The sequence below is a fragment of the Bidens hawaiensis genome, unplaced genomic scaffold (assembly GCF_021521415.1).
Source record: "Bidens hawaiensis isolate Kalapana, Puna unplaced genomic scaffold, B.hawaiensis_p1.1 tig00022175_1, whole genome shotgun sequence".
NCBI classification, from domain to species: Eukaryota; Viridiplantae; Streptophyta; class Magnoliopsida; order Asterales; family Asteraceae; genus Bidens; species Bidens hawaiensis.
The window spans coordinates 375,904-399,062 of NW_027493442.1; the positions used below are offsets into that span (position 1 = coordinate 375,904).

At 34.7% G+C, this 23,159-nt stretch overlaps 2 protein-coding genes across 6 annotated transcripts; one reads left to right on the forward strand and one right to left on the reverse strand.

Annotated features, from left to right (window-relative positions):
* The first annotated feature begins 813 nt into the window (after positions 1-813).
* On the forward strand, positions 814-5,799 carry LOC143564908 (uncharacterized). The gene is made up of 7 exons (XM_077052045.1): positions 814-1,265; positions 2,365-2,475; positions 2,572-2,670; positions 2,766-2,876; positions 3,786-4,089; positions 4,170-4,309; positions 5,180-5,799. The coding sequence occupies exons 1-7, from the start codon at positions 981-983 to the stop codon at positions 5,714-5,716; spliced, it is 1,587 nt and encodes a 528-aa protein (XP_076908160.1). The 5' UTR covers positions 814-980; the 3' UTR covers positions 5,717-5,799.
* A 2,105-nt stretch (positions 5,800-7,904) lies between these two features.
* LOC143564910 (uncharacterized) lies at positions 7,905-23,044 on the reverse strand. 5 transcript variants are annotated; one of them, XM_077052051.1, is made up of 5 exons: positions 21,907-23,044; positions 11,948-12,238; positions 8,574-11,849; positions 8,328-8,483; positions 7,905-8,223 (listed from the first exon to the last, which is right to left on the reverse strand). In XM_077052051.1, exons 1-3 carry the CDS (start codon positions 22,639-22,641, stop codon positions 8,658-8,660), a joined length of 4,218 nt encoding a protein of 1,405 aa, XP_076908166.1. In that variant the 5' UTR covers positions 22,642-23,044; the 3' UTR covers positions 7,905-8,223; positions 8,328-8,483; positions 8,574-8,657. The 5 variants fall into 5 exon arrangements, with proteins under 5 accessions (XP_076908166.1, XP_076908164.1, XP_076908162.1 ...); XM_077052049.1 differs by lacking the exon at positions 21,907-23,044 and adding an exon at positions 12,331-13,419 and having other exon boundaries at positions 7,905-8,219; XM_077052047.1 differs by lacking the exon at positions 21,907-23,044 and adding an exon at positions 12,331-13,419.
* Between the last annotated feature and the right edge of the window lie 115 nt (positions 23,045-23,159).

A 23,159-nucleotide genomic window follows, 5' to 3' on the forward strand; every position in this document is an offset into this window, starting at 1 on the left:
TGTCCCAGGATTATGTCATCCAAAGGGAGTGTTATAAACGTGTGGATAACATATGTATATGTCTAACACCAAATTTCAACTCCAATTATATAGAATTGTCTCCTAAATAGCTATTTTATTAGTATAAATATTAACCTATGTAGCATACACTAATCTGGTCATAATTAGTGGCAAAATTATACTAACATTTATATACTTACAAAATTGGGAGAGGTAGGCTTTTAAAGTTGTACACCATGCTTTAGTTGTTGTACCATTTTGCAAGCTTTTTTTGTTTTTTTTTACTTTTTGGCCCCTATACTTTTCATAGTTTACAAATATATCACAAAATATTTTTTAGTTTTAGCCACCAACATTTTTCCACTTTCAACTTTGGTCTTCTATACTTCTCATCTTTTACAAGTTTTTTTGTTTAATGTTTACGTCAAAATTTAGTGAGTTAACCCGCTGTAACGCATGTGTGTGGTTCAACGTGTTTATGTATTTTCCCCGTTTAACGGCCCGTCACAAAGCGTAGATGTTAAGTTGATTTTTTTTTGTAATTTATGTTTCGTTACGCAACGAGCGTGTGTGGTTCAACGTTTTTACGTCTACCTTTTGTTCAGTTTCTTAATGGTTAACGTTAATTACTAACTGCGGGAGAAAGGATAGCGAACGAAGGCGATGGTGATGGTAACTTCATACTTTCGAGTGGAGTGGATATGTAAACACACGATTTACACCCGGACGCAGCGCGACGGGTATTAATACTAGTTCGATAATAATTTTCAATGATATCATATTGTTATTATTATTATTATTATTATTACACCCACATGCACCGATGCCCATAATAATAGAGATCCAGCTATCTTCCTCACCATTCACGTCACATTACTAATATTTTAATTCACAACACAAAAAACTCATAAATCCCAAATCTCAAATTAGGGTTTCATTTCATATCATCATCTATCTTCTGGTAGTGTGCAAAAACTTTAATGAAGAAAAGATCAAATTCTAACCTTGAACCACTCACACTACCAGAACCTATCAAACCCACTAAGAAATCAACCCAAGAGAATATAATCAGTTTTTCCCAATTCACATTAACCCCAATTTCCAAGATGCAGAACAGGGTTATTAATAATAATAATATTAATATTAAGGATTTGAAATCAGCAAAACCCATTACGATTCATGGGTGTGCTCAGTCTGGTGATCTTGTTGGCATGCAGAAGAAGTTAAGGGAGAGTCTGGCATTGGTTAATGATCGGAACCCAGTTGTAAGATTTTGAATAAAACTTATTTTTTTTTTAGATATGATGATTGTTTGAGTAGATGGGGTTTGTTGATTTGTTGGTGAATGTCGGGAATTGAGTATGATAATTTTTAGTGTAATTAGGATTGCATACCACCTGTTTGATGAAATTCCTGACTGACTCAGTAACAAATTTGAGTGAGTTTTAGTGTTCTGACAACATAAGTGGAGTTAATTGCCGGTGTGCATGAAACCGTAAAAACGAACGGAAAGAAAATCGAGTGTTTGGTTTTGTGTTTTTGTAAAAGCCGTACCGGTTCAGTTTTGGTTTTGCGTGTAACTGAAACCGAACCTATAGATTTTTATTCTAAGTAGTTTATAATAGTTTATGCAGTTTAACCCAAATATTTTAGGCCCAAATTCATTGATTTTGGCCAACATTTTTTCGGCCCAAAATTTTCAAGCCGAAATGGCGAAATTGAAAAAACCCGAAACTGAACGAACCCAAACCAAAAACCGAAAAACCCGAAACTTTCAAACCAAAATGGCATGATCAACCACAATTCATGGGTCCGGCTCAGTATGGCGAAATCATCCTGCACAGGTTAATGATCGGAACCCTGTTGTAAGAAAATACCTTAAATTTATGTTTTTTAAGGTTGTTGAGATGGTGGTTTTTGTAGGTTTGTTGGTAAATTCTAATTTTTATTGTAAATTTCAGTAATTTGTAGTAGTTTAATATGTAGTTTGACCCAAAATATTTTAGCCGAAATGTATAATAATCATTTAATGATTAATTAACAAAAAGGTTTAAGCCCAAATACATTATTTTTGGCCAACTTTTTTTTCGGCCCAAAGTTTTCAAGCCCATATGACAAAATCGAAAAAGCCGAAACCGAACCGAACCCAAAAACCAAAACCGTATGGTTTTCCGACACTCAAAATCCGACATTTCGATATTTGGTTTGTTTTAGCCCAAAATCGGACCGACCCAAGCACACCCTAATTTTTGGTCTTTTATAAGAGAGAGATATTATAGAATTTGCATCAACTGATACTGATCCAGAATTAATAGTTTGAAACTGTGTTTTAGTTTTCTAAATTTGTTACTTTTCTTGACGCAGATGGCAAATACACCTCTTCATGTTGCTGCAAGTCATAACCGTGTTGAAATTGTTAAGTTTCTTCTAAACTTAGTAGGAGCCGAAACAGTTGACTTGGAAGCAAAGAATATGGTGCACAAAATATTGATTCACTTTTAATTAGTTTTGAACTTTTGATCAATCATATTATTGATGGGAATTAATGTTCTTATACATATGATTTTGCAGTATGGAGAAACTCCATTGCATATGGCTGCTAAAAACGGGTGTAATGAAGCTGCAGGGCTTCTTCTCTCTCATGGGGCTTCAACCGAAGCCAAAGCAAATGTACGTGTTAATAATTTTTTTTACTTTTTTCATAATAGTTAGTTAATTACACCATGAAAACGATAAAGATTTAATCTTTAATGTTTTATATGCAGAATGGAATGACTCCATTGCATCTTTCTGTTTGGCACTCTCTTAGAGCCGAAGACGACTCAACTGTGAAAACATTGCTCGAGCATAACGCCGACTGTAGTGCAAAAGATGATGTAAATTACTGGTTTTTACCTTTTTTTAAAGAACAAGTTCAAACATTAAATAATTGAACCTTAGAGGTGTTAACATGGGCCTGTCGGGAGAGTTGGGTAACGGGTTATAATAGGTTTAGGTCAAGTTAAGGTTTCTCAGAATGGGTCAGTTGTGTTGAATGTTGATTTGACTTTATTACTCTTTTTCATGTTTATTTTGACTTTCAGTTGACCTTTGTCATTTTTTGGTATTTATTGGTTTGAGCTAAAAGTTTCAAGCCCAGATGTTAAAACCGCACCTGACCTGAACCCAAACCAAAAAAACCGAAACCAAACGGTTTTCAAAAACTAAAACACCGAATTTTTTATTATAGCTTAAAATGGCCCAAGCCGCCTATGTACCCCTACCTGAATCTAACCCATTCATAAGTAAACGCTCGTTTTTTCCGTTTATATAATAAACGGACGAACATGAACAAAAAAAATTTCTTCATTTAGTTAAAAGTGATAAAACAAATGAACATGAACACATGTCTTGTTCGTGAATGTTCGTTTATTGGAATTCGTATATGTTAGTTAATTTATGTTTGTTTTAGTATATTAGTTTACATTCATTAATAGACTCGCATATTATTTTCGGCCCGTGACAACTTAGTCTAATTTTAATAACTTACTTTGAACTAGTTAAACTATGTTTGTTTGTTTATACTGTTAGAGAACGAACATAAATTAGCATGAACACTTCCTTAAAAGAATGAACACAAACACGAACACGAACACGAACACGAACAAGAAAAACATTGTTCGTCTAATTGTTCGTGTCTGATCAATTGTTCACTTAAAGTTAAATGAACGGACATGAACATGCTTCACTCGTGTTCATTTGGTTCGTTCAGTCTTTGATTTGATTTTACCTTTTCATTGGTGCAGGAAGGTAAGACTCCTTTGAATCATCTATCAGAAGGGCCCGGAAACGAGAAGTTGCGGGCTCTGCTTAACTCTCATTTAGAAGAGCAAAGAAAACGTAAAGCCATTGAAGCATGCAGTGAAACAAAAGCTAAAATGGAAGAACTTGAAAAAGAGTTATCGAATTTAGTGGGCCTAAATGAGCTTAAGTTACAGCTTAGAAAATGGGCCAAAGGGATGCTTTTAGATGAAAGGCGACGAGCCCTTGGCTTAAAAGTGGGCCCACGAAGACCGCCTCATATGGCCTTTCTTGGCAATCCAGGAACAGGTGAGTAGTAAACAGGGGTGAAATTGTAATTTTATAATGTTTTCATGTCATAGATGATTTATTTATGATGTGTTTTACAGGTAAAACTATGGTAGCTCGGATTCTTGGAAAACTACTTTTTATGGTTGGAATTTTACCGACCGATAAAGTAACGGAGGTACAAAGAACGGATTTAGTTGGAGAGTTTGTTGGTCATACCGGACCCAAGACTCGGAGAGTGGTATGTATCTCTCATTTTGAGTTTGTTATTTATTTATTTTACTTTGCCACAATTGGTGTACTATTTATGATGTGAATAGACCAAATTACCCTTGAAGGGAAGCATGGATCTTATTCGCAAACAGCCCAACGGTTGACATAGCTCTTTAGTCCCATAAGCAAAAGAACTAATTTTTAACGTTTTTTGGTGCTAACGGATCAATTTACCCTTGACGGTAAGTATGGATCTTTTCACACTTTGGTCAACCTATGAAAGGACCCTCTGACTACTCGTTTAAGTTTTCATGCTGTGAAAAGACTAAATTACCCATGACCAGAAACACAAATCTTTTTGCACATGGCACAGCCACTAAAACATTTGAATACCAGATTTTAAGAAGTAATGTTTTAACCTTTTGTGGTGCACAATGACCAAATTACCCTTGACGGAAGTACATAACTTTTCACACAGGGCATAAGCACAACCATTGAGAATTTTAATTGACCTGTTAAACCTATAGATGGCAATGGATCGGGCTATTGTATATAAGAAAACTTTGTTGTGAAAGAATAAACCAACTCTAAAATTAAATCAGAAACATAAATCCTAAAAAAGAGTTAATTTGATCAAATCAATAAGCCAACTTTTGATCATTTATGGTGTAAAAGACCAAACTACCCTTGACCAGAAGTATGGATTTTTTTCACACATGGCACAACCATTAAAGCGATCGCTTGAACCCTATATTCCAAAAAGCTTACTTTTAACATTTCCCTAAAAAAGATCAAATTACCCCTGGCGGGTCATATGGATATTTTCATATTCACATCCACTGAAACTGCCTGTTGAACCCCATATTCCACTAAACTAATCTTTAACATTAAAATGCAGCTTAAGGAAGCCGAAGGCGGGATACTATTTGTAGACGAAGCTTACCGATTAATACCAATGCAAAAGTCAGACGATAAAGATTACGGTTTGGAAGCACTCGAAGAAATTATGTCAGTAATGGATAACGGTAAAGTAGTAGTTATATTTGCAGGCTACAGTGAACCAATGAAACGCGTAATATCTTCCAACGAAGGTTTTTGTAGACGAGTGGCAAAATTTTTCACCTTTGATGACTTTAGTACCGAAGATTTAGCCAATATTCTTTATTTAAAGATGAACAACCAATCAGAAAACAGTATATTATATGGGTTCAAACTGCACCCGTTGTGTACAGTAAAAACGGTTGCAGAGTTGATAGAAACTGAAACGACCGAGAAACAAAGGAAGGAGATGAATGGCGGTTTGGTGGATCCTTTGTTGGTTAATGCTCGGGAAAATTTGGATTTAAGGCTTAGTTTTGATTGTTTGGATACCGATGAATTGTTAACGATTACTTTAGAAGATTTGCAAGGCGGGATCAGGTCGTTTTCGAAATAATAAGGAAAAAAGGCGGTTTCTTTGATCGTATCTTCGTTCTTATTATGGGATGTATGTTGGTTTTTTTTTGTTTGTTTTTTTTTATTTTTATTTATTTTTATAATAATTATGTGGTTATAGTCTATTGAAGCTAATGGAGTCCTAGATTTGGTTAATAATGTATGTTTGATGTAAATTTTTATTGAATTTTAAAATGGTGTATCCAACATTTTAATAATGTGACTTTTATTGACTTATTGTTTTGAGCAAAAATAATAAAATGGTGATCATGTTTATGGTTTTATAATGTTTCTTTTGCTTTAGTTTTGTTGTTTTGGGGGTGTTTGGATGTGGGTTTGAAGGATTTTGCATTATGTAGTATGTTCGGATGAGTTTGTGTATGAAGCTGTAACGATCTAGGGGTGTGCATAAAACCGTTAGATGTTAGCTGAAGCAACGGCTGTACATAAAACCGAAAATGCCGACTCATAACTGAAAATTTTGGATCAAAATTTATGCTAATTTATGCTCAAATTCGTAGTTTTAGATCAAAATTTTGGATTTAAGGCTTAGTTTTGATTGTTTGGATACTGATGAGTCGTCGACGATCATTTTAGAAGAACTTTTTAAAAGCGGGATCAGATCGTTTTTGAAAATATAGAGGAAAAGGGTTGTTCTTGTTATGGGATGTATGTTATTAATTTTTTGGTATTTATGCTTTGTATGTGATTGTACTTTGTTGAAGTTAATGAAGTATAGAGTTGGTTAAAAAATACCATTGTATGTTTAATGTAAATTTTCATTGAATTATATCCAACATTCCTGTAATGTGAGTCTTGATGAAAGATGATGCTCATTAATCATGTTTATGCTTTTAAGTTCTTTTGTTTTCATTTTCTAATTTGTTTTAAGTATATTATAACAAAATAATAATAATAATAATATCTTAGACACAACAAGACGCTTTGGCCGAGTGGTTAAGGCGGCGTCGTGTTTTTTATTATTTTCGTTTCATATAAATAACAAACATGTGTGTCAGTTTTTTGCAATCTGACCTTATAATTTTGGTTATTTTTTTTTATTTTCTATAAAAGAAAAAATAAGAGATCCTCTATGGTAATCAATAATAATATGATTAATTATGCTACAAATAAGAATTGTTTGGTAAAGTTATATTAGAGGATGGTGTTTCTGGTTGTGCAAAGTGTTTGATGAAAGTCCAAACCGAAATGTGGTTGGAATCTCGTAAGCCTCTAAAGGCCATGGGCGAATCTCGCTGGTTAAAATTAAGCTCGTAAAAGGCTCATTCAAATGCATGTTTATAATTGAGCCGCAAGTACAGACCTTTGGCTCCTCCTAAAAATGGTACCTGAAACCGACTTGGACCCACTAGAACTGGTTCCACGTCTACCCGGTTAAAATCCAGACCCAACCCGGCCAAAACCCGATTAAAACCTGGCAAAACGTGTTAATACGCCAGGTAAAAAGCCCGACCAGACCTGAAACAGGTTCCTACCAAACTCGGTTCTTGACTTTTGTTGAACATATACAGAACTGGTCCCAATTTATGAAAAATCCCAATTTGTCCACCGACTCACCGAGCCCATTGAAGACATCACAAGCAAGCTATCGCATGTCCGTAATTAATTTGTTGGATCCAAAGATCAACTACTTAGAATACGATCAAGCTATACTCTTGTGAATTATTTTTATATGAAAACTAACTTCATTTTATAATCCTTAATATATGTTTATCGCTCAAGTAATCTATCGAAAATTAATCGGTGTCAATCAACCTATAAATACTAATCTAGAAGGCAACAACATACTGTTTCATATATATATATATATATATATATATATATATATATAAGGTTGATAGTTCTGATGTGTTTTGGGTTGACAGGTCATGTCTATGGGCCTTGTCCTGATCTGACACCACACATACACATTCCTTCGTGCACAACCCGTCCAATGCAGGTCATGGCTGGTTGATAACAACAACCTGCCTGGAAGCAATTTGGTATTAAATATTATGAATAAAACAATCTTCTCTTCTAACTTCAATAAATATCTCACAAAAGATCTTGGAAAATTGCCATTGTAAATGCCTGAAAATATTCACATATTATTTGAACCTGATAACATAAGTTTAATATTTACAGTAACAACACTATTCTTAAATATAACAAAAAAGAACTCGTAAATTCAAATTTTACTCAAGATTCAAAGCGAAAAACTACAAGCGCTAGAAAGTAAATCCCAAACTCAAACAAACACAATCACACAATCTGATTGTAGATTATTTAAATCTACAATCAGAATGAAAAGAGTAAAGATCAGCAAAGAACTGATCTCAACTCATCAACAACCAATCAAATTATTTGAACCAGTGTGAGAGTTTACATAGAGAAAATACAAGATGAGCAATAAAAATCCAACACTAATTACATAGAAAATATATACAAAACTGAGAATTAAGAAAATACAATCCAAGTCCTTACAGTATCCAGCTGCTACCTAACTTGCTTAACCAGATATTAACCAAAATAAGTTAGCATAAACCACATTACATAAACAACTAATATAAACCAGAACTGAATTGAATGGAATATATATTTTTAACACTTACATTGACTGATTAAAATGATCAAAACCTGATGAAATCAACTGAGCTCGAACGATTGCTTGAAAAGTGAATGATACTTGTGCTTCAACATCAATTGCTTGAAAGAACGCCCATCAGTTATATTGTTTGATTTATGTTCAACTATGGACAGTTTAATGCCTACATGAAATGCCTACTTTCTATCAATATTGTCATAACACTCTGCAATAACTACAAAATTCAAATTTAAGTAATACGATTTATTAATACCTGTTACAATACTTGTTTGTGAATCAGCTCCTTAAAACCATCCTTTTGAGTACATATAAGAGACTCATGTTGTGAGTGCCTATCTTATTCACAACTATATACGTAGGCAGAGGCGGTGTATTTTGATATTTTTTGTAAGGATGTAAAACCATGCCACTTAAGCCGCCCCCTAGACCATACAATACATAGATCCTTCAACTGGAAAATGCTCGGAGGAAGATACGTTATGCTTGTACCTACTATATTTAATTCTTTCAAGTTCTTTAGACATCCGAGTTCCTCAGGCAATATCGTAACTAAATTACAATAGGGGAGATGCAAATACTTCAAACAGTTCATATTGCAGATGTTATTTGGGATAACACGCAAAGACATACAATCTGATAGGTACAGCTTCTCTAAACATTGTAATCTGTCAATATCCCCGGGTAATTGCTCAAGAAGAAAACAAGATCTAAGTTGAAGAGATTTCAAATGTTTCAGCATACAAATGTTATCAGGAAGATGCTCGATATCTTCAATTGACAAAGTTAGCTCCTCCAGACTTTCTAACCTCTTGAGATGTGGAGCCAGCCCAAGGTTAAACTTACTCAAGTTAAAACCACTGAAGCTGAGGAATTTAAGCATAGAGCGTTGAACAGGCATGCAAAGTTCTGTAAAATCATTACATATGCTAAGATCCAATGCCTCGAGATCTGGAGTTAACCCAAGGTTAAGGTTACTCAACTTAGAACCACTTAGGTTGAGGTACTTGAGCTTTGGACTTTCAACAGGCATGTGGAGTTCTACAAACTCATTACATCTGCTAAAATCTAATGTCATGAGATCTGGAGTTATCCCAAGGGTAAGGTTACGTAACTTAGAGCCACTTAGGTTGAGGTATTTGAGCTTTGGACTTTCAACTGGCATGTGAAGTTCTACTAAGTTATTGCATTTTTCAAGATGTAACTCCTCGATATATGGAGCCATCTTAAGATTAATGTTACTCAACATAGAGCCACTGAGATCGAGGTATTTGAGATTTAGGCATTCAACAGACATGTGTAGTTCTACAAAGTCATAACACCCTATAAGATCTAACCTCTCAAGATGTGGAGTCAACCCAAGGTTAAGGTTACTCACCTTAGAGCCACTGAGGTCAAGATATTTGAGCTTTGGACATTCAACATGCATGTGCAGATTTACGAAGTCATTGCACCCTCTAAGATCTAACCTCTTGAGATGTGGAGCTATCCCAAGGTTAAGGCTTTTCACCTTAGAACCACGGAGGCAGAGTGATATGAGCTTTGGGCATTTTATAGGCATATTAAGTTCCACAAAGTAACTACATCTTATAAGATATAACTCCTCTAGATCTGGAATCAGCCCAAGGTCAAGGCGTCTTAACATGGAACCATTGAAGTTGAGGTATCTAAGTTTTGGACATTCTACATGCATGTGAAGTTCGCTAAACTCACTACATTCTCTAAGATCTAGCCTCTCGATATGTGGAGTCAACCCAAGGTTAAGGTTCCTCACCTTAGAACCACTGAGGTCAAGGTATTTAAGCTTTTGACATTCAATAGTCATGTGGAGTTTTACAAAGCTATTACACCCTCTAACATCTAACCTCTCTAGATGTGGAGTTAACCCAAGGTTAAGGTTACTCAACTTAGAACCACCGAGGTCTAGGTATTTAAGTTGTGGACATTTAACAGGAATGTGAAGTTCTACAAAGTCATTACACCCTCTAAGATCTAACCTCTCAAGATGTGGAGTTAACCTAAGGTTAAGGCTAGTCACTTTAGAACCACAGAGGTCAAGGCATCGAAGATTTGGGCACTCAACAGGCATATGCAATTTTACAAAGTCATTACACCCTTTAAGATCTAACTTCTCAAGATTTGAAGTCAGCCCAAGGTTAAGGCTACTCAACTTAGTACCACCGAGGTCAAGGTATTTGAGTTTTGGACACTCACGAGGCATATTCAGTTCTACAAAGTCACTACATCCTCTAAGATTTAACCTCTCAAGATGTCCAGTCAACCCAAGGTTAAGGATAGTTACTTTAGAACCACGGAGGTCAAGGTATCTTAGATTTGGAGACTCAATAGGCATACCCAATTTTACAAAGTCAATACACCCTCTAAGATCTAACCTCTCAAGATGCGGAGTTAGCCCAAGTTTTAGGCTACCCACCTTAGAACCACTGAGGTCGAGGTATTTTAGCTCTAGACATTCAAAAGGCATTTTGAACTCTACAAAGTCACTACATCCTTTAAGATCTAAACTTTCTAGATGTGGAGTCAGCTTGAGGCTAAGCTTACTTACCTTAGAACCACTGAGGTTGAGATAAGTGAGTTGTGGACATTCAACAGGCATGCGAAGATCTTCAAAATAATGACATCCTCTAAGATCTAACCTCTCGACATGTGGAATCAACCCAAGGTTAAGGTAACTGACCATAGAACCGCCAAGGTCGAGGTATTTGAGATGTGGAAATTCAATAGGCAGGTGGAGTCCTACAAAGCCACTGCATCCTCTAAGATCTAACGTCTCAAGATGTGGAGCCATTTCAAGGTTAAGGTTACTCACCCTAGAACCACTGAGGTCGACGTATTTAAGCTGTAGACATTCAATAGGCACATGGAGTTCTACAAAGTCTTTACATCCTTTAAGATCTAAACTCTCAAGATGTGGAGTCAACCCAAGATTAAGTTGCCTCACCTTTGAACCTCTGAGGTTAAGATAACTAAGTTGTAGACATTCAACAGGCATGTGAAGTTCTACAAAATCATTACATCCTCTTAGATCTAACATCTCAAGATTCGAAATCATCCCAAGGTTAAGGTTTCTGACCTTAGAACCACCGAGGTCGAGGTGTTTGAGGCATGGAAATTTAGTAGGCATGTGGAGATCAACAAAGCCACCACACCCTCTAAGATCTAACCACTCAAGACATGGAGTCATTCGGAGGTTAAGGTTAGTCACCTTAGAACCACTTAGGTCGAGGTATTTTAGCTTTAGACATTCAACAGGCAGGCCGAGTTCTACGATGCCATTACATCCTTTAAGATCTAACCTCTCGAGATGTGGAGTCAGTTCTAAGCTAAGATTACTCAGCTTAGAACCACTGAGGTAGAGGCATTTCAGTTGTGAACATTCAATAGGGATGTGGAGTTCTAAGAAGTCATTACATCCTCTAAGATCTAATCTCTCAAGATGTGGAGCCTGCCCAAGGTCAAAGGTTCTCAAACTTGAAAAAGTGAGGTCAAGGAACCTGAGCTTGTTGAGAACCTATTATAAGTAAGAAAAAAGAAGTTTAATATGTGAGTGTGGTGAAAAATATAGCATTATAATGCATGATGCAAACAACCATTGAATGCTTATTTTACCTTTCTTTCTCCATCTTCCCAAAGTTGAAAGATACTGCTATGAGGCATTTCAAGGTTAACAAGCTTATTTGCTAGAAATGTTTCTGGTAAACACGAAAAAGGGTATCCATGCCATTGTAGAGACCGTAAAGCATTTGGTAAGTATCGGCCAACTTCATTAATTTTCCATTTTTGATATTTGTCATCCACATAAAGTAATCTAAGCTCACTCATCTTACTAAGACCTTCCATAATTATATCTGGATGGAGATCTGGATCTTCCAGTTTTATACATCTTGTTGCTTTAGTACCCTGTAAATTATAAATGAAAAATTGACATAAACTTTTTTCGTAAATAGTAAAAATGTGTTAGTTGTACACCTTAAAGTTAACTTGAACCTTACCAAGCCATTAACCAATATATCTTCAATTTCCTCTTTAATCCATAATCGGCTATGTCTGCTAGGCTCATCGGGGTGCATATGACGAACAATATTCATTCCCATTTCTTCAATATGGTTATGAAAGCCTAAACAATCATTATCAGAAACAATTATTAAGGATTTCTGCTCAAGAACTGTTAAACCAATTTGAGCATTATATCCACAGCTTTCAAGTATTCTGATTGCCTTTTTCTTTGTTTCCCCTTTAAGTATGCAAACAACATCTAGAAATATTTCTTTCTGATCATTCTCTAGAACATCGTAGCTTTGTTCCAATTTTTCCAAAGTTTCCTTCAACGGAATTGTTTTTAGTCTTTCTAGGGCATCTACCCATTCACGCTCACTTCTACCACAAAGATATGAACCCAAAACTTTGATTGTTAAGGGAAGACCAGCAGCATAATCTACAACTTTTCTTGATAGCTTTTCGTACCCTTTTATTGGAATCTCTCCTCCAAATGCATACCTACTAAAGAGACAAATTGCTTCCTCATGTGATAACAAATTGACATTATGAATAAATTTCACTCTGTGTGCTACCAACAATTGCTCGTCTCTTGTTGTGATGATGATTCTACTTCCATGCTTAAACCAACTAGGCTCACCTGCTAAAGCCTTAAGTTGCTCCATATCATCCACATCATCTAGAACTAAAAGAACCTTTCTACTAGGCATCATCATTTTCATCTTATATTTCCCATCTGAAACACCCGCTACAACTATGTTTTGATCATTTAACACATCATTAAGGACTTGTTTTTGCAATTCTTTCAAACCAAAGCCTCTTGAAACTTCACTGATATTCTCAACAAAGCTTTTACCTTCAAACCAAAAGGATATATGATCAAAAACAGCTCTAGCCAATGTCGTCTTTCCACCACCCCCCATCCCCTTGATCCCTATCATGAGAACATTATCATCACCAATTTCTAAAGATGAAACTACATCTTCTACCCGTTTCTCCATGCCTACTAAGCTCTCATCAACACTAAAATTGATGTAATGTAGGTTTCTTGAGAGTTCTTCAACAATGTTCTGAATGCTTATAGCTTCATGGCTGCACGTTAATTGAAGAAGATCCAATCAGATTACTCAAAATGCCACATGAATAGTTAATTTCAGATCTATGACATTGAATGATATATGAAGTAATAACATAATGTACACAGGTTACAAAGAAACAAAGTGAATACAAGATGAATGGATTTACCCATCAAAAGTGTTTGTCAAATCCCACCCAGCCAAGTCGGCTGCTTTTTTCAGAGCTTCTCTCCACCTCCCGGCATCTCTCCACCTCCCGGTATCCACAAACGTTGCAAAGGCTTCTCCAACGACCCCACTTTGGTGGCGGACTTCGGTGGGCTCCACATCATAGTAGACCGGGTAGACGGTGTGCTCCATCGTCTTCTGACACTCCATAATCTTTACTAGCTCATTTAAGCACCATGATGAAGCTGCATAGTTCTTGGAGAAAACTATTATGAAAAATCTTGACTCTTCAATGGAACTGAGGATCTCGGCACTGATCCTTTCCCCTTTCCGGACACTTTCATCATCTTTGTAAGTTCTGATGCCTTTCTGACGAAGAGCGTGATAGAGATGATCAACAAAGTTCTTACGGGTGTCTTGACCTCGGAAACTCAAATAGACATCATACTTGAAGCTCCTTTGAATGGATGAAGTTGATGCCATCGCTTCAAGGATTGAAGAGAAGAATATGAAACCAACGAATTTTTTTGATCGGAAATAAAATAAAAAAAGGTTTAAGGTGCAATTAGGTGGAGAAAGTAAAGCCTGTTGTTATCTTGTTCAGGGTAGCATAAGATTCTAATCTGAATTTTCAACCATGTTATTTGCTGTCTTAACAAAACTTAATTGTATTATTAAATGCATGTTCATGGCCCACTAGCTAGAGCTGAACAAGGTTAATTAGTCGTCGGCTGGTGCAAATTGGCTTGGCTTGGCCAGCAGTGGACCTCCCTCGATATTGAAAATGTTTAATCCTTTTATTTTATTTCTTTCAAGATTTCATCTTTAAAGTTGGAATTTTGTAACTATTTTAACCAATAACACTAACTCTATTATATTTTCTTACTAGCTTTATACAGGTATAATCCAAATATTCAAATACTAACAAAATTATGCAATCTATATGTATATCTCATATAAAAAAAGGTGTATGACATATAATAGTGAAAGGTAAAAAAATTACAAATTATTAAATCTCTAAATATCTTTTTATATAGAAAGAATGTTATTGTTACATTTATTTTTGAAGTTCTATATCTTTATACAATTTTTAGTGTGTTACAACAATAATATAAAGTAACAATAATATTGTTTGTATTATAGTGTTACAATAACTGTTTTACTAGAGATGATGATTTAACCTCATCAGCCAAAAATCAATTTAGATATCTTTTCCAAATCAACCTACAAAAAACTGTATAATATAGCTTGTTGTGTTGGACGTAATTTCAGACTCCAAGTCAAAAGTTAGTGAATTTGAGGGACCAATAATGATAAGTCGATCATATATGATTATATTTCCAAATTGTTTTATAATTAAAATAGATAATGTTTAGCAAGTTAGATTAGTCTATATAAACCAACTCATGGTTAGACATTATAGAACGTGTGAGATGTAGTCGAGTTAAGGTTCATATAGAGACACACACGAGTCATCTAGATGCAACCAAGTTAGGGTTTATCAAGAGTCAAACCGAGTAAAGGTTTGAGAGTTTTAATCAATTTTTTGAGTAATATTTTTGACTAATATAAACGAGAGTTATTCGTTAGTTCGTGTTTGATTATCGATCCGGGACTTGATGTTGGTCATCGATTAACTTAACGTTTATAGTTTAAAAGCAAAAGTCATATACATCCTAGAAAGCTTCATGTTTTTTTCTATGGATACGAACAACCTTTACATGATGATTTACGCCTTCAGAAAGGAATTGCAGGCTACATCCAAACTAAGCGGACAAGGTTTCATCATGGATTCATGATTAAGGCCTTCGAAAAGGAATGGCAAACCAGCATTTTTCAAACCATCTTACCTAATGTTTGTTTCGAAAACACCACCATTTCTAACTAAATACTCACAGCAAAATAGAATGGATGTTTAATATGTAACAAATTGTAGGATCATTCCTTTTACATTTTAATCTACAATAGTCAACACACAATGAAGAATTTGATATAATTATTTGTTCACAAAGTGAATTACTATTTGGTTTAATAGACAATAACACATTTATGAGAAACACACATACAAAAATGAAAAATGTAGTCTAAAAGTAAATCAAGTGGACTGAAAAAAAGTGTAATTGGCTAATTACAAGCATTTTTCAAATCAATTCATTTACAATCTACCTATACTATTAAAGAAATAGAGTTTATAGACACATGTCCTCTTCTTATAAGTCCAACCTTATTGCTTCTAAATATAACAACTTCTTTGATTTTCTTTCCAATTAAATAATTCAAAAAAAAAATTATTAGGAACCATCTACTTAAACTAGTAACACCTTTCTATTGGTTCAAAAAATATCACGACCGTTTTCCAAAAATATCACTCATCCATAGAATTTCTATCTATTATGATAAATCAAAAATAAAAAAAAAATTCTAATGTTGAAAGTTGAAACTGATAAACACTCTCTTTACCCGTTTCAATTAGAAGAGCAATTTCAAAATTAATTTACACAAAACCTTAACTACTCCTCTCTAATTCGTCTGATACACTCCAGCGTCTTCCACCATTCAATCGTCATATAGTTTCTACAATCAATGCTACATTTATTCATTCTTTTTGTGTTTTGATTGGATCTGAAATTTATATATTCTATTGTTGGTTATTGCTACAAGTTCTATTTAGTTCTCTAAAATGGATTGTGGGTTTTAAATGATTTAGGGTCTAGGGTTTAATCGACTAATTGTGATTGCTTCTTCTCGGATGAATTGCTACAAGTTAGATATTTTTCCATATTAAATGAATATTTTTAATCTATATAGTGAAATTGCAACTTGGAAAATAACGTTACTGGAATGATTGAATTTGATTTCTTTTAATATATATAAACTGGATTTTTCGAACATTATGTGGCTTCAACACTTCATACCACTTAGGTTGTTCTTATTTTTTGCAGGTGAACAGAAGAAACTTGAGTCAGTTTATATGTGAAGGTATATTGGATTTTTTTCCTAACAATACATCGTCATCATCATCGTACTCAGTATATCCCACCAATAGCAAAGCTATAGTAGGGTCTGAGGAGGGTAAGATGTAGACAGCCTTACCTCTACCCCATAGGGATAGAGAGGCTGCTTCCGGAGAGACCCTCGGCTCGATAGTAGTTTTGCATCAAGCCTTGGACATAAGACACATAACACTCAACCATCGGGACACCGACCGATTGGTGCATGTACCCTTGTCTTTCGGTCATCAACGCCACCACATGATGCCTGATTAACCTTCCGCCACTTTTAACGTTATTTTCACGATATTGGTAAAATAACGTCAAAATTAGTGCAATTTCGCTTTTGCCCACCCGAGGGTTCACACATATATACATTATATGCGTGCACCGCAAGCAGGGCGTATATAATGTAACTTGCAAGTTCACATTACAGATTCAATCTACATATACTATTAAATCAATAGGTTTTTTTGAACAAACGGTCTCTTTTTATTGGTTCATCACTATTATTTTCATATATACCAAACCTTCTTAGTTTTTTCTCATAATGAAATAATTCAAAATACAATAATATTATTTTCATATTTGTGAGTATTACTGCTTTGATTTGATCTTATTTTTAGTTATTGTTTTATTAAATTAAACATTGCATTAGATGTTAACAAAAACAACTATTTGTATGATAACATATACTTTGGTTGATATCTGAAGCAAGGTTTTTAGAGGCTAATCCAACTATAAAATTGATATATATATACCGTTGGGCTTAATGAGAACCACTAAATATTTGAGAACCACTAAATATTATTTTATTCACATTTTGTATGTATTAAAAATGAATACATTATTAGTATATTACTAATGGAAAATAAAATACTTCACTATATCAAATGGTTTTCACATCCAGACTATTATTAGCAGCCATATGGATATGTAGTTAGGCATGTCAAAATGTATTCTTGTGCAGGTCTGTGTCATGATTTAGAACATGTTTGAGCTAATATGGGTTATTAGCATCTTGAGTTCAAGTCATAACAAGTTCAAGTCAATATTAGAGTGTATACAAGTTATGGCTCTATGAATCGTTAAACAAGTCATATAAGTCAATTGATGTTTGTAAGTGTATAGCTATTAGCTATTACAAAAACCAATTTCTTTCTTTCTAAATTAATCTTTGACAACAACGAAATGCTACAAATTAAAGTATAAACCTTGTATACAAGGCAGTATTTAGTATTTAAGGAGTTGTAAATACTAAATTTATAATACTTTTGTTAAATAAATAGTTAAATTGTATAGACTTTTGTTCGTGTTTATTTTAAATTACACTTCAATTAGTTCTTCCTACATCTTGTCAAAGTGCAAGGCACTTAAACTATAAAAAAAACGAGGCTCGCGATTGGATGTCAACTCTTACATGTGGAAGAGAAAATAATTTGCGAATTAACTATTGGATATAGGTAAGGGAATGTCGTTGGGGGGGGGGGGGGGTGTTCCAAATGACGACGAATGAATGTACAAATTCCAGATGATCTAATTAACAATTCATTATATCCAATATTTGATTTAATAGACATTGTCTATCCTTCAATTTTAGACAAGTTCAATGAACTTACTTTCAAGAATGGGCAATATTGTCGGTTGAAATTATATATATTTATCACACGATTTTTATATTTCCACCCGTGTGCGCAATATTGTCGGTTGAAATTATATATATTTATCACACGATTTTTATATTTCCACCCGTGACACACACGGGTCAAAAACCTAGTTACTAATAAACCGTAAATAGTTAAAATCGAAAGAAAATATAGACTAGCAAGGCACCTTCACATCCACAAGCAACTTCAACCCCAGAACTAAAAGCTGCATACACCAAAAAGTATATATCAGCTGCATAAAAAATTAGGCTTTGGCTACTAATAAAAAAGAAACACAAATAATGGTGTCGGTTTACCATTGCCTTGCGAATCGGGCTTTCGCTACTAAGACGATACCAATGAGTTATGCTAGAATCAATGAAGGACCTCTCCAAATGCTAGAATTAAACAAATAAGCAAGTACGCATTTATTTGATCAACACAACAAGTCATGATTTGATAGTTAGATGTGATAAATGAATACAAAGTAGGTACGTGTAAAGTCCCCAAAAGATTTAAAAACAGTTAAAATAGGGAAGTGATTACTCACCTTAATGATTGGTGGGCTAAACAATAAAATAAGAATAATAAATGAATCCTGAGCCTTTAACACGTTGACTGGTCTGACACGAACTAACCTGTAACTTCGATACACTAAACTAGAATTAAAAACGAGAACATAGCCCCTAGAATCAGATCAAACGGATGTGTAAACTCAAGTTATGAGGTTTTAATAATTAAGAGAGCCGGTACTGTTCAGAATCCAAACTCCGAGTCGGGAGTCGGGTTCTGAATAGTAAAGTTTCAAAACAAACATAAAATTCTTCTGGCCCGGAAGATAGAGAAACTGAATAGGCAAATGTTTTGACTATTATGCCCTAAAACGGACTGGAATCAAATTGACTATCAAAGCTTCCTCAATCACCGAAACTGATTGAGGTATTTTGTTAAGTGAATGAAAACATACAAAACACATAAGACAACTTACCCGAACAATGATTAGAACTAGGTGTAAATCGAGGTCAAAGGGGTCTTGAACACCACCGTCAACTAAAGCTTAATGTTCTTGAAGGATCCGACAATGGAGGAAAGGATTTCATGATATGCATAGGTGGTGGGTGAGTTACAGAAGATTTTAGGGTTTAGGGATGTATTATAATTAATTATTATACACTATAATCGTTTATTAGGAAATAATTCGTTTAAGGAAACCAAATAAGCTTATTATGACAAAATCGGGTCAATTAACCTAGATATTTCGACTTTAAAAATAAGAAAATGAGTTTGGACCTGTTATAACATTATAAGGCTTATCTTGGGGCTAAAGTTAGTTAATTAGGTCAAAATAGGCTCCATTTAGCATTAAAACGAATAAGCGAGTCAAACAGAAAACACAAAGTGATAAAGATAATAGCCCACGTCACGTGGCCTACATGGGGGCTCCCTCCACGCGTGACGTGGCTTGTGGTGAGGGGTTTCCCAACTTTTTTTTTTGGCAAACTTAGTCCCTGTACTTTTATAAATGCGATTTTTAGATGTTTAAAGCGATTTTTAAGGTTTTTAAGAGTTGTTGGACAAGTTTGAAAGTTAAGAGAGTATAAATTAAGTTTAACCAAGCTAAATGTTAATAAATTTAAGATTTTATAAATAAGAAAGATTCAAATTACATTCTCGAGTTGAGTAAACGAACATGAATTCAAATACTAAAAATCTGAGATGTTACAAAATACGTGACCTAGACTCGTTGCCTTTGAAAACATACTTGTTATTTTTTCCTGCAAATTCGTCAATAGTCTCGTCTTCTTTCATCTTGAGTTTCTCAAATTCACTTTTTCAGATTAGTTGTCGAGAATTTTGAACTCACTCAACGCCAACATACTGGTGATTTTAAAGCCGTCAATATATCTTGGGCATTCTTGTATTGAGTAATTTGAAGGAGAATATCACCTTCCATGACTTGAAAAAAAAATGATCTAGCCGTTTTATCCTCTTATTCCATCTTTTAATGTCCAAGCCCATTCTCTTAGTTTATTTAGCTAAACTGATACACGACACGTTAATAACAAACGAAATTTTCCTTTATTAATTTGATCGAAAGTAGGATGTTACAGAACAAAAGTGAAATTTCTTTTCAATAATAGGACATTTTGAGAATTTTCCCATAAAAAAACGTACACTTACACACACCATCTGTTGCTTGAACATATATTAATTAGTTTACAACTAGATCGATTCCTTGAGCGGCCAAAGTAGACTTTTATGAGTTCAAATCATAGTAAAATTATCAGTTAGAACACATTAGCAGGATACGTCTTACAAAACTTCTTTTGAGAATTGGGCCTTTCAGAGCTCCTTAAAGCCATCCCTTGAGTACACAGAAGAGACTCATGTTGTGAGTGCCTGTATTATATTATTATTCACAACTCCTTACGTAGGAGGAGGCCGTGTATTCTGAGATTTTTTTCAATGCTGTAAATCCATGCCACTCAAGCCGCCTCTTAGACCATACAACACGCAGATCTTTCAGTCGGTAAATGCTTGACGGGAGAAACTCTATGCCTGCACCTTCTATATTTAACTCTTTCAAACAATGCAACTTTCCAAGTTCCTCTGGCAGCTTTGTAACTTTAGTACAATGGGGGAGATGTAAATATTTTAAACATCTCATGTTACAGATGCTGTTCGGAATATCTTGTAGCATACATTCCGTTAGGTACAATTCCTCTAAACACTCTAATTCATCAAGATCCTGGGGGTAATTGCTCAAGTGACCAACAAGATGCAAGTTTAAGACATTTAAGATGCCTCAACATACAAATGTTGCTTGGAATGTCTTTTAAGACTGAGCATTCCATTAGGTGTAACTCCTTCAAACACTGTAACCTGCTTATATTTGTGGGTAACTGCTCGAGAAGCAAACAAGATTTAAGTTTGAGATATTTCAGATGTTTCAACGTGCAAATGCTATCTAGAAGATCCCTAGTCTCTTCAATTGACAAAGTTAACTTCTCGAGATGTGGAGTCAGCCTAAGGTTAGGGTTGCTCACCTTAGAACCACTTAGATTTAGAAATTTAAGCTTTTGATGAATACCTGGAATGTGAAGTTCTAGAAATTCGTTACAGTTTTTAAGATCTAACATCTCAAGATCTAGAGTCATCCCAAGGTCAAAGGTTTTCAACTTTGAACATTTGAGGTCAACAAATCTAAGATTATTAAGAGCCTGTCATATAAAGAAGAAAACAAATGAATGTTAGGGTGATGACAAGAATATAGCATTATAATGCATCATGAAAAACAACCAATCAACTATTATTCTACCTTATTTTCTCCATCTTCCCAGAGTTGACAGATTCTGCTCTTAACCATTGCGAGGTCAACAAGCTTTTTTGCATGAAATGTGGTAGGTAAACACCCAAGAGGGTATTGAGGCCAATGTAGATACCGTAAAGTATTTGGTAAGTATCGGTCAACTTCATCAACTTCGTCAAAAGGAGTATTCACGTAAAGAAATCTTAGTCCGTTCATTTTTCTAAGACCTTTCATAATAATTGCTGGATGGAGATTTGAATTCTCCAGTTTTATACATCTTGTTGATTCAGTACCCTATAGATAAAAAGCTAACATTAAATTGTTTTCATATCATACAAAAAATATGCTAGTATTCTACCTTACAATTAAACTTGACACTTACCAAGTCATCGTTCAATATATCTTCAATTTCCTCTTTAATCCATAACAGTTTATGTTTGTGAGGCTCATTAGGATGCAAACGACGAACAATATTTCTGCCCATTTCTTCTATACGGTCATGCAAGCCCAAACGACCATCATCAGAAACAGTTAACAAAGACTTTTGCTCAAGAACTCTTAAACCTACTTTAGCATTAAATCCACAGTTTTCAAGTATTTTGATTGCTTCGTCTTTCATTTCACCTTTCAGCATGCATGCAACATCTAGAAATATTTCTTTTTGATCACATGCTAGACCATCATAGCTTATTTCTAATCTCTCCAAGGTTTCCTCTTCTGGAATTGTTTTTAGTCTGTCTATGGTATCTTCCCATTCACTTTCATTTTTACTACAAAGAAATGAACCCAAAACTTTGATTGTTAAAGGAAGACCAGCAGCATACCGCACAACATTTTCTGATAATTCTTGGTACCCTTGACCTAGAACCTGTTTCCCAAATGTATACCTACGGAAGAGGCACAATGCTTCCTCATCTGATAATAATAACTGATCGATGTCATGAATATTGTTAGCATGAACTCTGTGTGCCTTCAACAGTTGCTCATCTCTTGTTGTGAAGATGATTTTACTTCCTGGCATAAACCATTTAGGTGAACCTGCTAACGCCTTAAGCTGGTCTATATGATCCACATCATCTAGAACAAGAAGTACTTTTGTACTACACATCCTTCTCATCTCCCTTTCAGAAATACTTGTTCCATCAACGCTTTTATCTTTTAACACATCTTTAAGAACCTGTTTTTGCAGTTTCTCCAAACCAGACGAAGAGGAAGATAATTTTGAAATGTGTCTCACATCCTTAACAAAGCTTTTACCTTCAAACAGATAGGATATATGATCAAAAACAGCTCTTGCCAAAGTCGTCTTCCCACCCCCTCCAATCCCCTTGATCCCTATGAAGCAATCATCAAAACCGTCTTTAAAAGATGAAACTATCTTGTTTACACGGCTCTCGATGCCTACTAAATTTTCATCAAAGCTTGGACTGATGAAGCGTAGCTCTAGTGAAATGCATTCAACAATTATTTCAATGAATTTAGCTTCATCCCTGTGTGTTAATGAAAATTCAATCAGAGCACTCAAATCCCACATAGAATCATGTATAATGTGATAACATGAATATTCCTATTAAACACAAACAAGAAAAGGCACAAAATTATAAAATATATGATGAAGTATTACCCATCCACAGT

Excerpts from the sequence above, each read along its gene's own strand:
- LOC143564908 (XM_077052045.1), top strand. The coding sequence starts at position 981 with ATGAAGAAAAGATCAAATTCTAACCTTGAACCACTCACACTACCAGAA. Across the intron at positions 1,266-2,364 it reads TTAATGATCGGAACCCAGTT|ATGGCAAATACACCTCTTCA; the intron begins GTAAGATTTTGA and ends TTCTTGACGCAG. Across the intron at positions 2,877-3,785 it reads ACTGTAGTGCAAAAGATGAT|GAAGGTAAGACTCCTTTGAA; the intron begins GTAAATTACTGG and ends TCATTGGTGCAG.
- LOC143564910 (XM_077052049.1), bottom strand. The coding sequence starts at position 13,335 with ATGGAGAAACGGGTAGAAGATGTAGTTTCATCTTTAGAAATTGGTGAT. Across the intron at positions 12,239-12,330 it reads ATATATTGGTTAATGGCTTG|GGTACTAAAGCAACAAGATG; the intron begins GTAAGGTTCAAG and ends TATAATTTACAG. Across the intron at positions 11,850-11,947 it reads GGGAAGATGGAGAAAGAAAG|GTTCTCAACAAGCTCAGGTT; the intron begins GTAAAATAAGCA and ends TACTTATAATAG.